Genomic DNA, 16,510 nt, shown 5'->3' on the forward strand with positions numbered 1-16,510 from the left:
CTTTTTAACAAGAATTTTCTTAACTTTTCACTATTGCTGATGTCTGAATTGCCTCCCCCGACACACACACATGTGGGTTCGGGGTGGGGGTTAATGTTACATGGGACACCAAGACTCTGAGGGCAACCAAGTGAAGGAAGTTAGAGAAAGCAGGATTAAACATGAGAGAAACCAAGTCCAAATGCTAACCAAGTCCAGGGGCCAGGAGCAGGGTCAAGGAAAGAGATCACAGAGACTGGAGTTCAGAATTAGAAGAGACAGGATCACTGGTGAGCAAAGTTTAGGGTGGAGGGGAGTTCAAATATGACTTCCTTAAATATCTGTGGGAGTCTATGGATTTCATTTGTTTCACTTATGATTTTTAAAATTTTTGCTATTTTAATATTTTCTTTTAATTTAAGTTGATCCTATTGTTATAGTCTCCTCTTGTTTAATGAATGCAGGATCTTCTTTTATCTTTCTGAGAATATAAAATACAATTTGGGGGACTTCTCGTGGCGCAGTGGTTAAGACTCTGAGCTCCCAATGCAGGGGGCCCAGATTTGATGCCTGGCCAGGGAACTAGATCCCACATGCATGCCTCAACTAAGAGTTCGCATGCCACAACTAAGGAGCCGGTGAGCCACAACTATGGAGCCCGCAAGCCACAACTAAGACATGTAGCAACCAAATAAGTAAATAAATAAAATAAATATTAAGGGACTTCCCTGGTGGTGCAGTGGATAAGAATCTGCCTGCCAATGCAGGGGACACGGGTTCGAGCCCTGGTCTGGGAAGATCCCACATGCTGCGGAGAAACTAAGCCCGTGCGCCACAACTACTGAGCCTGCACACCAGAGTCCATGTGCCACAACTACTGAGCGTGCATGCCACAGACTGAAGCCCACGTACCTAAAGCCCTTTCTCCGCAACAAGAGAAGCCACCACAAGGAGAAGCCCGCACACCGCAACGAAGAGTAGCCCCCGCTTGCTGCAACTAGAGAAAGCCTGCACACAGCAACGAAGACCCAATGCAGCCAAATAAATAAATAAATAAAATTTAAAATCTTAAATAAATATTTTTTAAAAGACCCAATGTAGCCAAATAAATTTTAAAAATTAAAAAAAAAGGGGCTTCCCTGGTGGCGCAGTGGTTGAGAGTCCGCCTGCCGATGCAGGGGACATGGGTTCGTGCCCTGGTCCGGGAGGATCCCACATGCCACGGAGCGGCTAGGCCCATAAGCCATGGCCGCTGAGCCTGCGCCTCCGGAACCTGTGCTCCGCAACAGGAGAGGCCACAGCAGTGAGAGGCCCGTGTACCGCAAAAATAAATAAATAAAACAATTTGGGGGGGAAGTTTTCTTCTGCTCCCTTTGCATGGCCTCTATTTTCTTTGAGTTATGTTTACTGTTTGTTTTGTTCTCTGACTTTTGTGTTGGGGAATTTCCTCAATGATATTAGCTAACATTTATTGAGCATCTACTATATGCCAGACACTGCGTGCTGGTTTCACAAAGATGAATAAGACAAAGTTCTAAGCAGGATAAATATAAAGATTCCTAGGCCTATTAAAGTGTTGAAAATCAAAAACAAAGAGAAGATACTAAGAGCAGCCTGTACTGGTCAGTGTTCCCCAGAGAAACAGAACGAATAGGATATAGACATAGCTATAGTTAGATATATAGATATATATACTGATGGCTTCCAAATCCCCTTCTCCAGTCCATATATACCACTCTCAAATCAAATCCATCCAAAATTCAACTCACCACATTCTTACTTCCCACAAATCACAAATCTGCTTCTTCTGTGTTCATTTTCTCAGTGGCACTATTACCTACCCAGCTACCCAAGCCAGAAATCTGAGAGCCCTCCTAATGAGTCTTCCTTCCCTGCACTCTCTATATGCACTTTCCCCAAGTTCTGCTTCTTCTAAATTCTGAATATCTCGTGTTCATTCGTTCTCTCCAATTGCACTATCACTGCTCAAGTTCAAGCCTCATCATCTTTAGCTTGAGTTTCCACAGTAAAACTCTCAGAACTTCACCTTCAAACTACCCACAACACTACTGACAGCCTAAGTAACACAAATCAGACTGTGCTATTGTACCTGTGGACAAACTCTAAACTCCTTAGAATGCCATGCAAGTCCTGTCCTGTCAGGAACTGATGCTTGCCTCTGTGGTTCAGCCTCATCATTTCCACTTCCCTTATAATCCAAGAGTACTGAAATTACTTGTAATTTATCCCAACAAGTCATGATCTTTGTTTTCCTCTCTGTGCCTTTGCCCATGAAAAGAATCCTTAGAATGCCTTCTTCCACCTTGTTCATTTATAAAACTCTTATTTATTCTTTTTATTTTTTTTATTTTTATTTTTTTTGCGGTACGCAGGCCTCTCACTGTTGTGGCCTCTCCCGTTGCGGAGCACAGGCTCCGGACGCGCAGGCTCAGCGGCCATGGCTCACGGGCCCAGCCGCTCCGCGGCATGTGGGATCTTCCCGGACCGGGACACGAACCTGCATCCCCTAGCATCGGCAGGCGGACTCCCAACCACTGCGCCACCAGGGAAGCCCTCTTATTTATTCTTTATAAGACATCTCAGTCATCATTTCTTCTAAGAAGGCTTCCTTGATCTCCCCAAGCTGGGTTAGCAGCCTAAGTGGTCCCATGGTTATGTGTATATATTTCTCATAATACTTAACCCTTAAAGCTACCTTGTTACATATGTGGCCCCCAAGTTTACAAGTGAACCTTTCAATGACCAGAACTTGTGTCTTTCATCTTTATATTTCTTAGCACATAATAGGAGCTCCAAAAATGTTTGTTAAACTAAAATAATTTCTTTCCTTCTCCAGTCAATTTGCAATATAGTTGCTAGTTTTCCCATCTGATTTTGTCCCTCTTCTCCTTAAAGATTTGCCAATAGCTTCTGGAGAATAAAGTCAACATAGAGGAAATCAGAGCCAAGAGATAGAGAAAAAGAGACGGAGGAGGAACATGCCTTGTTTGTGACTTGCCTACTTGCTAGCCACTCCCTGACACAGGAGTCATTATGTGACACAACCCCCAGGGACTGATTCAAGGATGGACATGAACAGGACACAAATGGAGGGGGAAAAAGTGTGAGGAAGGCCATTTGGACTCACTTGAAACACACAAAATAATGGGGTTCCCGTAAGAAAGAGGGATTCTATCACCCAAAGAAGTAATACAGGAAAGAATTGGAGTAGATAAAAATTATAGCTAATCTACTGTGAGGGAACAGTGTGTCTAGAATCCCCTTGTTCCCCACTTATCCACCTGGCAAAGTCTGACTTGTGCTTCATGATCTATCCCAAAATTCATGACTCTGTAGTGTTTCCTGACTCCCCATGACAAAAATTGTTTCCCTTTTTAAGTTCCTATAATTTCACCCTCAGTAGCAGTTATAATGAAGTTAGATAGGCCTGGCTTCAATTCTTCAAACTTTGACTCCTCATCTTTAAAACAGGGATACCACCATCAACCTCAAAGGACTGTGGCTGTGATTAAAGATGTCAGTATAAAGTGACTGCATATATTAGGCACTCAGATGTTAATCTTGCTCCCTCCTCCTCCCCACCTTACGCTGTATTAGAATGAATTCTTTGGAGAATTAAGTTTTTTTTTGTTTTTTTTTTTTTTTTTGCGGTACGCGGGCCTCTCACTGTTGTGGTCTCTCTTGTTGCGGAGCACAGGCTCCGGAGCCATGGCTCACGGACCCAGCCGCTCCGTGGCATGTGGGATCCTCCCGGACCGGGGCACAAACCCGCGTCCCCTGCATCAGCAGGCGGACTCTCAACCACTGCGCCACCAGGGAAGCCCCTGGAGAATTAAGTTTTTACTCTTCTGTATTCCCAGCACCTAGGCAGAGCTTGGCATATATTGGGTTCATGATAAATGTTTGATAATAGACAAATATGGACAGGGGGATACCGTACTGATGGAAAAAACAATTACCTGTAGTAAAGTTGGCTGTATGTAGGACTTGCTCCTCTGGTAAACTATAAATTCCCTGAGTATAAGGGCCACATTGTGTAAATCTCTGCATTATCCTTGCCATGACTTAACAAAAGGGCTTTGCTGGTAAGAATTAAAAGACTTGAGATTGGATAGCCCCAGGATGGGGGAATTTGGGCAGCTCTTCCTCTGAAGAAGTCAATCTTATAAAGTACGTAGCTATACTGCCCTCTGAAGACTACGGATTTTTCTCAGAACATCACTGAAATAGATCTCCCTATTAAGAGCTATACCCAGAACTCTGCTGCAGCTTTAAGTTTTCACATGTGAAATGTTGCAAGAAGCTCTTCTAAATTTCCCAAATAACAATTTCTAAAAATAGGGAGACCCAGGAGTTAAAAACACAAAGTTTTCTCATTGTTCTTCTTTCTCAAATTTCTTATACCGAGGAAACTGTTTATAAAAAGTAAGCATGGGGAATTCCCCGGCGGCCCAGTGGTTAGGACTCTGTGCTTTCACTGCCGAAGGTGTGGGTTCAATTCCTGGTTGAGAAACAAAGATCCCACAAGCTGTGCGGTGTGGCCAAAAAAAAAAAAAAGTAACCATATGTATTGCTATTACAGTATACGCTATATTTATTAGACAATTGACAAGAAAAACAATGTTTGGCACAAGAATGCCAATTTATTCTTTTATGGACACATGAACACAAAATATCCCTGCAGGCCAAAAAAAATTGCAAAATTTAAACAACCATCATCTTATCTCAACTCGGGGTTACCACCCCTCCCTTAATAGTTTAGAAAGTACCTCGTATTGCTAGAGACATACATCCAGTCCAAATTTAATAAAATACATTTTAGAACATTACAGGCCTAACAATATAGAAACAAAAATGACACCATTAGTCAAATGAACAAATGCAAACATTTTTCAGCTACTAGACATAGAAAGAGCATGAATATGTCAATAGCAAGGGGTACGAAAATGATTAATCGATAACAAGATCTTCCCTTTAATTTTACAAGGAAAAATCCTTGGAGTTGAAGCAGTATTGATACAATGCCCTCAGCCTCCACTTTCTTAAAATGAAAGCAGAGCTACCACCTTGCTATTGAGCAAGAAAATCTTACAGCACATCCACAAAGGGTTGCTAGGGCAGGGCGGAGAGGGTGAGCCTGGTTAAACAGTGGATTACCTTTTCCCACAGGAAGGGTAGGTAGCTGAGCCAGGTAGGTAAGCTCTGATATAGGCTGGGCACCAGATCCTAAAATACAGACCATATAGAATGTCTGCTTGTAAATCATCACCTTTGGAAGCAGCAAATAGAATTTACAGTAAGAATGAATATGTTCTGCCTGCCCAGACAGCTGGGCAGCTAGTTCACTCTACAGCTAACAACAACAACAAAACATAATTGGTTCAACATTTGGATTTTCACCACTCTTTTAATGTCCCCGTGCCTTATCCCCAAATTGTTAACTCTTTAGCATTGCTACATTTAAATCTTTCACACCACATGACAGTGCCTGAACAGGCTGCATTAAAAAAAAACCAAACAGCCTACACCTACTTCTAGAGAATGCACACCTCCCATTGATTGACACATGCATAATGATTCAGTCAGTCCCAAGGGGTTAACGTGTTCAAATTGTCAAGCCGAATTAAAACTATGCATTCAGACCTGCTTGCAATGAGTATTGCTGCAACTCGGATTTTGCAGTAATTACCTCTTAAAGATTCACCGCTCAGCAAGTTTTTTCCAACAATCCTAATTCTTCTATATTTCTTTCCTTTTGTCCAAAACGGCAGCATTAAACCCTCAAAGGTATAAAATAGGCCTATATGTTTTCCTATAAAAATAGGCCTCCCGGCTTTTCCTCCACCACTACACTGATTTGCCCCAGTGTACTAGGACTGACTGAGGTCTTACAAACTACAGTTCAAGGTCGAGTGTATAGCCCATCTGCAAGCACGTCAGGGCTTCCTGGCACTCCGCCTTGCTCCCTGCTCCATACATGCCAGGAGATGGTGAGAAGTGACGCTTCTTCTGTGCATTGTTAACAAGCAAGTCCGAGGCACTCAAGTGCAGATGGGGTGCCCACTGGCCGGCCAGCCAGCCACCAAGAGTTCTTCACATCCTGGACTCCAGCAAGTCATCCTTTTCCTAGAGGAAACTTCCGTTTTTCCTCCTCTTGTATCCAGGGTGGCCAAGCTGAAGGGTATTTTCTGTGCTCTCCCTGAACAAGTGTGAATAAAAAGCAGCAGCCAGCCCCTCACCAACGTGTCCTGATTTGTGTGTCCAAGTGAGGTATTTGCAAAAAAGGAAAATCTTAAGAAATTAATATCTGCCATCTTCTTCACTCCTGCCTCTGTTGTGCCTCAATTACAGAGCTTGCTTTCATCCCACTCTATGAAGAGAACAAGGACGTCTGCACTTGTATCTTAATGAGCTTTAGGACTCCATATACATTATAAAACTCTCAGAGACCAGTCTCAGCAAACACTGGTGGCGCTGCTGATCAACAGCACATGGAAATGTAAACTTTAACGTATTTACAAGCTTGTTTACAAGACTGAAGAAAAACAGTGCTTTATATTGCTGGGATTTTGAGAAGGCTAGTTTAAGAGATTTGGACCAGCTAATAAGTTCAAGCAACATCCTTCACCATTAGATCCAGTGTTTCCCCCACCAGCAGTTTCCAGACAGAGGTGGCAAAACCGTTTTACCACACTGCATCTATCTCCCCAGCACCTTCCTCAGCCATGTGGAGTGGCTCTGGGCCTTTTATCCCTCCTTTCAGCTCTCACTCCTAAGGTTCCAGGACAGAGAATTCCAAGTCAGTAAAATTTGGGCTGGGAAACACTGGCTGGAACTATCAAGACTCTATGTAACTGTTGTCCATTCACAAAGTATTATCTACACTAAATACAAAATACCTTTTCCCCCACATTTTAACTGATGCTTGCTTTAGATCAACTCCCTTTGTTTGGACAAGAAAGGAATCCTCTCTCCCTGTGAACGCAATCCAGAATCTATTAAGAAAAAGCAACCTTTTCTATGCAGTTTTAGTTTAATAAAAGGAAGGAAACCCCACCAAGTACATTTCAGGTTGAAAGAGAAGCAAAAAATTTCCATTACAAGTAATTGTGTGAGTAACCTTGATTCCCAGGGAATAAAGTTTTAAATGCTGGTACATTTTTGCAAGTTGCAGCATCACTCAAGGTACCTTAAGGACTGGCAAAGCCTATTCAATAAGGAAGCATCCTGGTTCTAGCTTAGTTTAAAACAAAGTGACAGGACACCAACTGTGACTATAAAACAGATAAAAAGAATTCTTTAAAAAGGCATGGAGGGCTTCCCTGGTAGTGCAGTGGTTGAGAGTCCGCCTGCCAATGCAGGGGACACAGGTTCGTGCCCCGGTCTGGGAAGATCCCACATGCCACGGAGCGGCTGGGCCCGTGAGCCATGGCCGCTGAGCCTGCGCGTCCGGAGCCTGTGCTCCGCAACGGGAGAGGCCACAACAGTGAGAGGCCCGCGTACCGAAAAAAAAAAAAAAAAAAAAAAAAAAAGGCATGGAAATATATGCCTTTTCTGACCAGTTTCAAAAATTGTCAGATTATGATCTATAAGAAATAGCTGATAAAAATCATACCGAAATCTCATCTAAAAAACTACACTGTCAGGGGGAGGAAGAGGAGGGACTTTAAAAAATGTTTATTGCCAAAGTTAACTTGCTATGAGAAAAGTTAAAAAATCATTTAGATCTAACAAACCACACAGCAGCATAAAATGGGCATTTTTGAAAACTCTGAAAAATACTAAAAGCTAATTTTTTTCAAAGAGGGGGAAACATGAGTACTTTTTACCATGGCAGTGTTATCTGTCACCATGACATGCATCACATGTGTTACACATTCACAAAAGTCAACCAAATAAGAGAACTGCCTGTTTGAATCTGCAGCCAAATATAGTGCAATTGCCTGGCAGCCTGTACTTGCACCAGCACAAGTCTGTAGAGATCAATACATAAAGTAGTAAAACTAATAAAACTCTGTAAAACTTTCAAAAGTTAATGCTCGTTAAAGGCATTTACAGTGGCGAAGTCAGAAATCTCCATTAAAAAGCCTATTGACCCACACAATTAAATAGTTACACTGAACTGAAGTAGATTGGTTTTTCTCTCCCATTTATGCATATACCCCACTCGACGAATACAGGAAAAAGGAATAAGCTTCTCTTGTAAGACTAGAGGGATGCGGTGAACACCACAGCTAGCAAAATAGTCCATAGAAACCTTTCTCATAAAGTCCTTTAGAAAGTTCAGGCTGATTAGCCTTTGCATGATGAGGTAAAAATCCAGTCCAGTGCATCAGAAAAGATAATCAATGAGTATCTATTACTTTAAAAAAATGGCTCAATTTTGTTGATGCATCAGACAGTGTTGTGAAGTATAGATTCAGTGCAACTATTCTGAGTTGCTGGTAGAGGACCACCTGAAGTCAACTTGGCTCTCTCTAGAGGCAGTAGGCGTTTGAAACATTTTGAGCCTGCATGGTGTGCCAAACTGGTTGAGTTCTTTTTCTGAGACTCTCAAGCAAAATACATCGTGTGCTGGGTATCATGGTGGATCTGCACAGCTTTAGCCAAGGCCTGAGGATCTCGGCCATTGCTCTGTCCTGACACATGACTGCCTTCCGCACTGTAAAGAAAAGAAAGCAAAAAAACCAAGAGTGACAAAAGACCACTTCAAACTCCACATGTTTCAAATAGCATGAATAGTACTACAGTCAAGATCTTGGGCTCAAGGTGTGGCTCCTTAAATAATTTGTAACGTCTCTCTAAACACCAGTTTGCTCAACTGAAAATGCAATACAACTTATTTAATGGGCTGCTGCAATTAATTAGAATAATGTCTGCAAAGACCAAATCTTCAACAGTGCCTACACAAGGACTTCCATTTGTCTGCTATGTCTGGTTAATGCCTACTTGTCCTTTAGGCTTCAGTCAAATGTCACTTCCCCCAAAGAAATCTTCCCTGATTCTGAAGTTCAGGTCAGAGCCACCTGGAATATACTTTCACAGAATCCTCTACATTTATTTTATTTGAAAGATTATTATTTGGATAATTATTTATTTCCCTTACTGGGATGTAACCTCCAAGAAAGCAGCAACTTTGTCTGTCTTACTCACCACTAAATCCCTAGTGCCTGCCACATAGCATTGCCTCAATAACCATTTGTTGAATGGATGAATGAATGAATGAATGAATGTGCTTAGCACAGTGCTGCAACATAACAGATACTCAGCAAATGTTACTATGCCACCAGCCTTTCTTGTCTTCCCCTCACTAGCTATATGACCCTGGACAAGTAACAACTCCTGTGAACTTGATCTTTTAGGGTAACAGTAACAACTTCTGAACATACCTTTTAAGGGCACCATGTGATAAAAAGCTTAGTAAATAGGAAATCACCATCCCTCTTCTGACTTCTCTACTTAAATTATTATTACCCTTATCATCTAGGCTCAAAATCTTAGTCATTTTTTACTTCATCCCCTTCTCTGTCACTCACATCCAATTAACTGTTGAGTAATGTCTATTTTATCCCAGGATTAGCCTTTTACGTTAAACAAAGGTAATCTTGCTCTAACATATTCTTCCGGCTTCATGCCTGCTATTCCCCTTTCAAATGCTCCAACCAAAGAAAACTTGCTATTGTTCAAACATGTCACTTGTCTTCTCTTCTTTGTGTCCATTATTCCCTCTGCCTGGAAAATTCTTTTCTCTTCTTTGTAGAGCCAAATCCTACCCATCCAGCTATGAAATCTCTAACAGACTTTCCTCTGATGTCCAATTGCACTTTCATCTATACTGCTATGGGCTAATTGTCAGTTTTACGTTTGCGTGTATTGTATCCCATACTGAAGCATAAAATCCCAGGAAACATGTCTTCCTCAACTTACAGTTTTTAGTACCTAGTACAGTGTTGGGCACACAGGCAATACCTAGTAAATGTGTTGAATGAATATGTATATTACAGAATGGAAGGTACAAAGCCACAGCTGGGCATTTTCCATCATAGCGTACTTTCAACCCGTACAGAAATAGACTTGCAGTGGAATGTCTACTATTTAGCAGCTGAATTCGGACTTGGGGAAGAGCCCAGAAACAACTACACTTCACAGATGGCCATTTGGAAAAAAAAATTTAACGCAGAAAGCTTGTTTAGTTATTTAATAGTAGCTCAATAACAGGTCAATATGTCTGATTCTCCTGAGATCCTTATTTGGGGGTGAGAATGGTCTGGTACCCTACCTGTTCCCGACACAAACCCAGGTTCCCTCTGATACATCCTCCAAGACTGTACTGAAAGTAAAGTGAACTGGTCAGGACTTCCCCCTTGCATGAAGTGGAATCCACAGACCTGTGACTGCTCTGACTGGAGCCAGGGCACTGGGCTGGACATCTTTTGAGGCTGCTTAGGACTTGAGCAGAACTGAAATGCATTTGGCTCTATGGGAAATCCACAGGCAGTTTCAAATGAGACTGCTTTTTGGGGCAGACTTTAGACACATCATACAAGTATGAACAAGCCTGGGCAATTTTTGGACCAAAAGTCACATTATCAGCTCTTACAGGCATATGCAATTTTATCTGCTCCTTGAAATGTAAACCCTAAAAGGAAGTTTAACTCTTCCTAAAGGTTTTCTATAGTAGCTCATTTTTTTTAATATGCTGCTAAACACAGACAGAAAGATTTTATTTGCCTGAGAAACTTGCCTGTCATGATCTTTATCCACCAGATGATACCTTGCTCTGAATGCTACAAGGCGGGCATAATAGGCAGGGGCTGGAATAGAGACTGAGCGTGTGCACCGCACATAGGTATGACATAGCTGGTAAGTTAGTAACTGGAGCTCATCTGCGGTGAAGCAGTTGTCATCCCACAAGACCTGGTAATGTGAAGGACGGCTGGTTCCCTGGAGAAAGAGTTTTATGATTAATGTCTCTGACATGGGTTGATGACCTGAGAGAATTGAAACCTACTTAAATTCAGAAATATTCCTGCCTAGCACACCTACAAGCAGATACCTATACCAAAAGATAACAGTTCTAGGATACAAGCATTAACAAAGTTATGTACAGTGTTTAATAACAAGTCTACTCAAGCTAGTTGCTGAATTTGCAAACACCTCCCTATCAAATCAAAGACCTGGACTAGCTTCCAAATTACCTGAATTCCTGCATGACTACAGAGGTAAAAGTCAAACTCAGATGGATGTGTGATGGTGCTATCCACGGTAGTGCCTGCTGGTACATTGCCACTTTTCCCCACCTTAAAAAAAAAAAAAAAAAAAAAAGTGTCATTAGTCATCAAAGTGCTAAATTGAGCTCAAGCCATTAGTAAGAAGTTAGTATACTGCTCTTAAGGGAACTCTTGAAAATCAGTTTAATTCAAGATGTTGAATTTTCTGTAACTTTCCGTTAGCCCAACTATTTCAACCTTAGATATTTTCTCAAATATACTCCACTGCTTCTCTAAGGGAATCCAGACAAAGAATTATTTTACCTGTGGCTTTGGGCTACATTATTGTCATCTATTTTACAGATGACACTTCGGTGTGTTCACAGAGGGGGAAAAGAAGACATTTAAGATGGATAAGCTTCCTGAGGGGGAAAAAAAATCAGTTTTATTCCTTATTTGGAGTAAAAAAAAAAACAACCTACAACTTTCAGTAAAAGTTAAGATGAAGGGGCTTCCCTGGTGGCGCAGTGGTTGAGAGTCCGCCTGCCGATGCAGGGGACACGGGTTCGTGCCCCAGTCCGGGAGGATCCCACATGCTGCAGAGCGGCTGGGCCCATGAGCCATGGCCGCTGAGCCTGCGCGTCCGCAACGGGAGAGGCCACAACAGTGAGAGGCCCGCGTACCACAAAAAAAAAAAAAAAAGTTAAGATGAAGGAATCTGTGAACTGGTTCACCAGGTTCAACAAAATTAATACTTTTACAGGATCAATAAAAGAATTCACTGGCACATGTATTGTCAGGAAGAGTGCATTGAAATGAGAATTAGGAAAGCCACAGTTTCTGTTCTAAGCCCAGCCTTGTAACTACATAACTTGAACAAAGCCTCAATCTAATCATCCATAAAATTAGGTGATGATTTCTGATACTTTTAAAATTCTAAAGTTCTTCTAGAGCCAAATTCTAAAATCAAACTTCTAGAAAAGCAGAGAGGAGAACTTCAAGGAAAGGAATTAAATCTTGCTATTTGGTCAGTTTTCATCCACTTCTGCTGTACACATGGGTTCCACACGAGGTAGTACATTTAGCATATTGGCACAGATTTGATGGGAATTTATTTGGCTCCATTCTAACTATTGTTAACTTCAGCTGAAGACCATGCACCAATGCATATAATAACAACATACATGAGTATAGAAAAGTCTCATTCCATGAAATTCATATGTGACCTGGGGTACTTAGCTGGACAAGAGGAAATGTAACTGAGCTACAATCATTCTAGTATTGTTTCCCAAAGTGTATGCTTTAGAAATATTAGTTCTGCAGGATGTGTTTAGGTGTTTCATGGTCAAATAAATTTGAGTGATATGGGGTTAAACCACAGTTGAAAGGTTTTTCTATTGTATGACTTCTCAGAACCTTTATCTAGTAACGTATAATCTTTAAGAGGGAGATGGAGTATACAGCACTTCCCAAACTTATTTGACCATAGAATCCCTTTTTAAAAATCTCTTGGAATCTACAGATGAGAACCTAAAGAGGTGCTGCCCTGGGGAAAAGGGGGTCCAGGCATGTTCATTTCAATAATTATTGCTTGAGCACCACGTGCAAGGCTCTGCAACAGATGTTGGGGATGAGAGACAGAGTCACAGAGAGAACTAAAGAACCTGCCCTCCTGCTCTTCATGAAAGTCACAGGCAATGCACTGCAATGCAATGTAATAAGGGCCTTATGGAAGGCACTGGGAAAAGCTGGTGGGAGGAAATGGTTGAGCCATGCCTTATAGGATAAGTACAGGTTGGATGGAGGGGATAGAATGAAAATGGAAACATTCCAATACCCCTTGCAGTCAGGAATGGATAAACAAACTGTGGTTCATCTACATCACAAAATACTACTCAGCAATAAAAAAGGAACAAACTACTGATACACACAATAACGTGGATGAATCCCAAATGCATTATGCTAAGTAAAAGAAGCCAGACCAAAGGCTATGACTTCTTTTCATATGACATACTGGGAAAAACAAAACTATAGGGACGGAATATACATCAGTGGTTGTCAGGGGCTGTAGGTAAGGGAAAGGGTTGACTACAAAAGGGCATAAGAGAGTTTTTATGTGTGACAGAATCATTCTATATATTAAGGTGGTAGTTTTACACAACTGTATGCATTTGTCAAGACATGCAGAACAGTATGCTAAAAATAGTGAATTTTACTGTGTCTATATTATATCTTATTATAAAAATAATGGGGAAAAAAAGGTGGGATGGATGTGGTCATTCCAGGGATAAAAATACACAATGTATATGGGAAATGGAAATAGTCACATTGCTAATGGAAGGTATATGGGGGCATGGTGAAAGATCAAACTAAATGTGTTTTGGCTACTGTGGGAAAACACCGAGCACCATAAGGAAGCATCTGGTAGGCAACAGGGGTAACAAGAAGATTTTTGAGCAGTGGAGTGGCAGGATAAGATCTGTATTTTAAAAACTTAGCCCTCAGAATGGCCATCATCAAAAAATCTAGAAACAATAAATGCTGGAGAGGGTGTGGAGAAAAGGGAACACTCTTGTACTGTTGGTGGGAATGTAAATTGATACAGCCACTGTGGAGAACAGTATGGAGGTTCCTTTAAAAACTGCAAATAGAACTACCATACGACCCAGGAATCCCACTACTGGGCATATACCCTGAGAAAACCATAATTCAAAAAGACACATGTACCACAATGTTCATTGCAGTTCTATTTACAATAGCCCGGAGATGGAAACAACCTAAGTGTCCATTATTGGATGAATGGATAAAGAAGATGTGGCACATATATACAATGGAATATTACTCAGCCATAAAAAGAAATGAAATTGAGCTATTTATAATATGGTGGATAGACCTAGAGTCTGTCATACAGAGTGAAGTAAGTCAGAAAGAGAAAGACAAATACCGTATGCTAACACATATATATGGAATTTAAGGAAAAAAAATGTCATGAAGAACCTAGGGGTAAGACAGGAATAAAGACACAGACCTACTAGAGAATGGACTTGAGGATATGGGGAGGGGGAAGGGTAAGCTGTGACAAAGCGCGAGAGAGGCATGGACATATATACACTACCAAACGTAAGGTAGATAGCTAGTGGGAAGCAGCTGCATAGCACAGGGAGATCAGGTCGGTGCTTTGTGACCGCCTGGAGGAGTGGGATAGGAAGGGTGGGAGGGAGGGAGACGCAAGAGGGAAAAAAAAAAAAAGAAAGATCTAATTTAAAACAAACAAACAAAAAAAACCTAGCCCTGACAGTAGGTGGAGGATGCATTTGTGAAGGAGGAATGGAGACAGGGAGACTGCGAGGAGTCTCCTGCAGTACTGAAGAGTTCTGCCTAGGGCAGATGGAACACACAAGAGGAAGAGTTGAGCCAAGAGATTTCAGGGCAGAACACAGAGAATTGTTTGACCCACTGAACATGGGAAGCGGGGACAGGAAGAGAGGAGAAGAATTTAAAGACAACTCTGAAGTTTCTCACTTGGCTGACTAATATATAGTGATGCCAAGCAATAGAAGAATAGTAAAATTGGGGGAGGAATAGCTTTTAGATGTGGATAAAACAATAAGGAGAAGGTTTAGATGTGCTTTGCTTGAAATGCCTGTGGTAGATTGTATCACTGGTGCCAAATATTCCCATGCCCCTCCCTGGGTGAGGATTATACATCCCTACCCAATTAACTCAGAAGTGGCCACGTAACTTCCTTTGGCTAATAAAATGTGATGTGAAATGTGCTACTTCTGGGCAGAAGCTTTAACAGCCAGCATATGGCTTGTCATGTATCTTTTTTCCCCTCTACTACAATGACTGGTGAAGTTCCAGACAGATGCTTCCTCTCTGTCAGCCTAGGTTCCAGAGGGAGGACAGCGAGGTCCCAGCCGTAGCAGTGCCACAATGAATGTGTAATGTGAACAAGAAATAAATCTTAGTAAGCCACTAAGACTCTGGAGTCTTTTGTTACCACAGCATAGCCTAGCCTATCTTGACTGATACAATGCCTACAGAGCATCTAAGTAAACTGGTAGACAGAAGTGCAGATCAGGAGCTGCATAGAAAATCTGGGGCTGGAAATACAGATTTAGGAATCTATAAGCAAGTACGTGAATCTGGAAAAGTCGGTGAGACTAAGGGAGTTGAAATTGAGAAGAGAAGAGAGAAATATGAAATGCCAGGAAGCATCAATGTTTAATGGACAGAGGAAGAAGAGGAGTCAAAGAAAGCCTAATTACAGAGGTAGGTAGTGAGCCTGGAAAATCATATTGCTAAGGCCAAAGAAGGCAAACATCCATAAGTGCTTCAAAGAGGTCAGTGTGGGAATTTGACAAGATATCGCTGGATTCAAAATGAGCAAGTCATTGAGAGAACGACCTCAGTGGAGTCAGTGAAATAAAAGTCAGGCAACAGAGAACTGAAGTATTATGTGAGAAGATACAAAAAGAAAATCAAATCTTTTTTTCCTATAAGTTTGGTCATGAAAGGGAGGAAAGAAAAAATGGCAGGTAGATTGAGGGAGAAGGGAAGTTTTGAGAGAGACTGAGGAAGAGTTGAGAAACTTTAAAAGGTGAGGAGAGGGAAGCAACGGAATGGGGAAAACTGAAATTTTGAAAAAAAATGGATAATTGATGAAGTGAGGCTCTAAAGAAGGCAGAAAGCATTAAAAACAAAAGCATAGGTGGAGGGAAAAAAAGCATAGGTGGAGAGATTAGCCTCTGAGATTCAAGGAAGAAAATAAGAAAACACAGATTTAGCTAAATTTGAAAGTAAAGGGGAGGAAGCCAAGAAAATTCATGCCTTCTCCATTTTGTTTTCTGGAGGAAACAGAAGGTTATTCTATTGTTGGCAATGTAAATTGTTGGCAACGAATGCTTCATGGATGGGGTTGGGGACTTGAGAAGAGTATAAAGGTTTAGAACAGATGTTATGGGGAATACGATAAATGAAAAGAAATTGCAGCATCAAAGGCCTGGCTGAGATTTGCTGTCAAGCACTTGTATTATGGTTCATTATTAAATAAATGACTTTTTTCCTCAGCAACCTCAATCAGCCTAAGACTAGCAGCAAAAGAAATGGGCAAGTACACTAATTCAGAGTTGGAGACTGGCAAGAGGCATGTTTAGAGAATTGAAGATGCTGGTGTCAGGGGTGCAAAGTAGACCAAGGATTGGGACTGTCAATCTTCAAAGGTCAGGAGTGACACTGGATGGTCAAGAACAAAGCTATGAGATAGCTTGGGGGTTTAGAAAGAGAGTCCAGGTCCT

At 41.5% G+C, this 16,510-nt stretch overlaps 1 protein-coding gene across 2 annotated transcripts in view; it reads right to left on the reverse strand.

The window, feature by feature from the left end:
• Positions 1–7,553: 7,553 nt before the first annotated feature.
• Positions 7,554–16,510, reverse strand: part of LOC132516283 (protein argonaute-4) — a 42,469-nt gene continuing 33,512 nt past the window's right edge. For both annotated transcript variants that reach the window (XM_060142699.1, XM_060142700.1), the window contains 3 exons: positions 11,199–11,300; positions 10,745–10,944; positions 7,554–8,662 (listed from right to left, as the gene is read on the reverse strand). In XM_060142699.1, coding sequence (XP_059998682.1) covers positions 8,554–8,662; positions 10,745–10,944; positions 11,199–11,300 — 411 coding nt within the window. In that variant the 3' untranslated portion in view covers positions 7,554–8,553. The remainder of the gene's footprint in view (positions 8,663–10,744; positions 10,945–11,198; positions 11,301–16,510) is intronic.

Source organism: Lagenorhynchus albirostris, chromosome 2 (assembly GCF_949774975.1).
Source record: "Lagenorhynchus albirostris chromosome 2, mLagAlb1.1, whole genome shotgun sequence".
NCBI lineage: Eukaryota > Metazoa > Chordata > Mammalia > Artiodactyla > Delphinidae > Lagenorhynchus > Lagenorhynchus albirostris.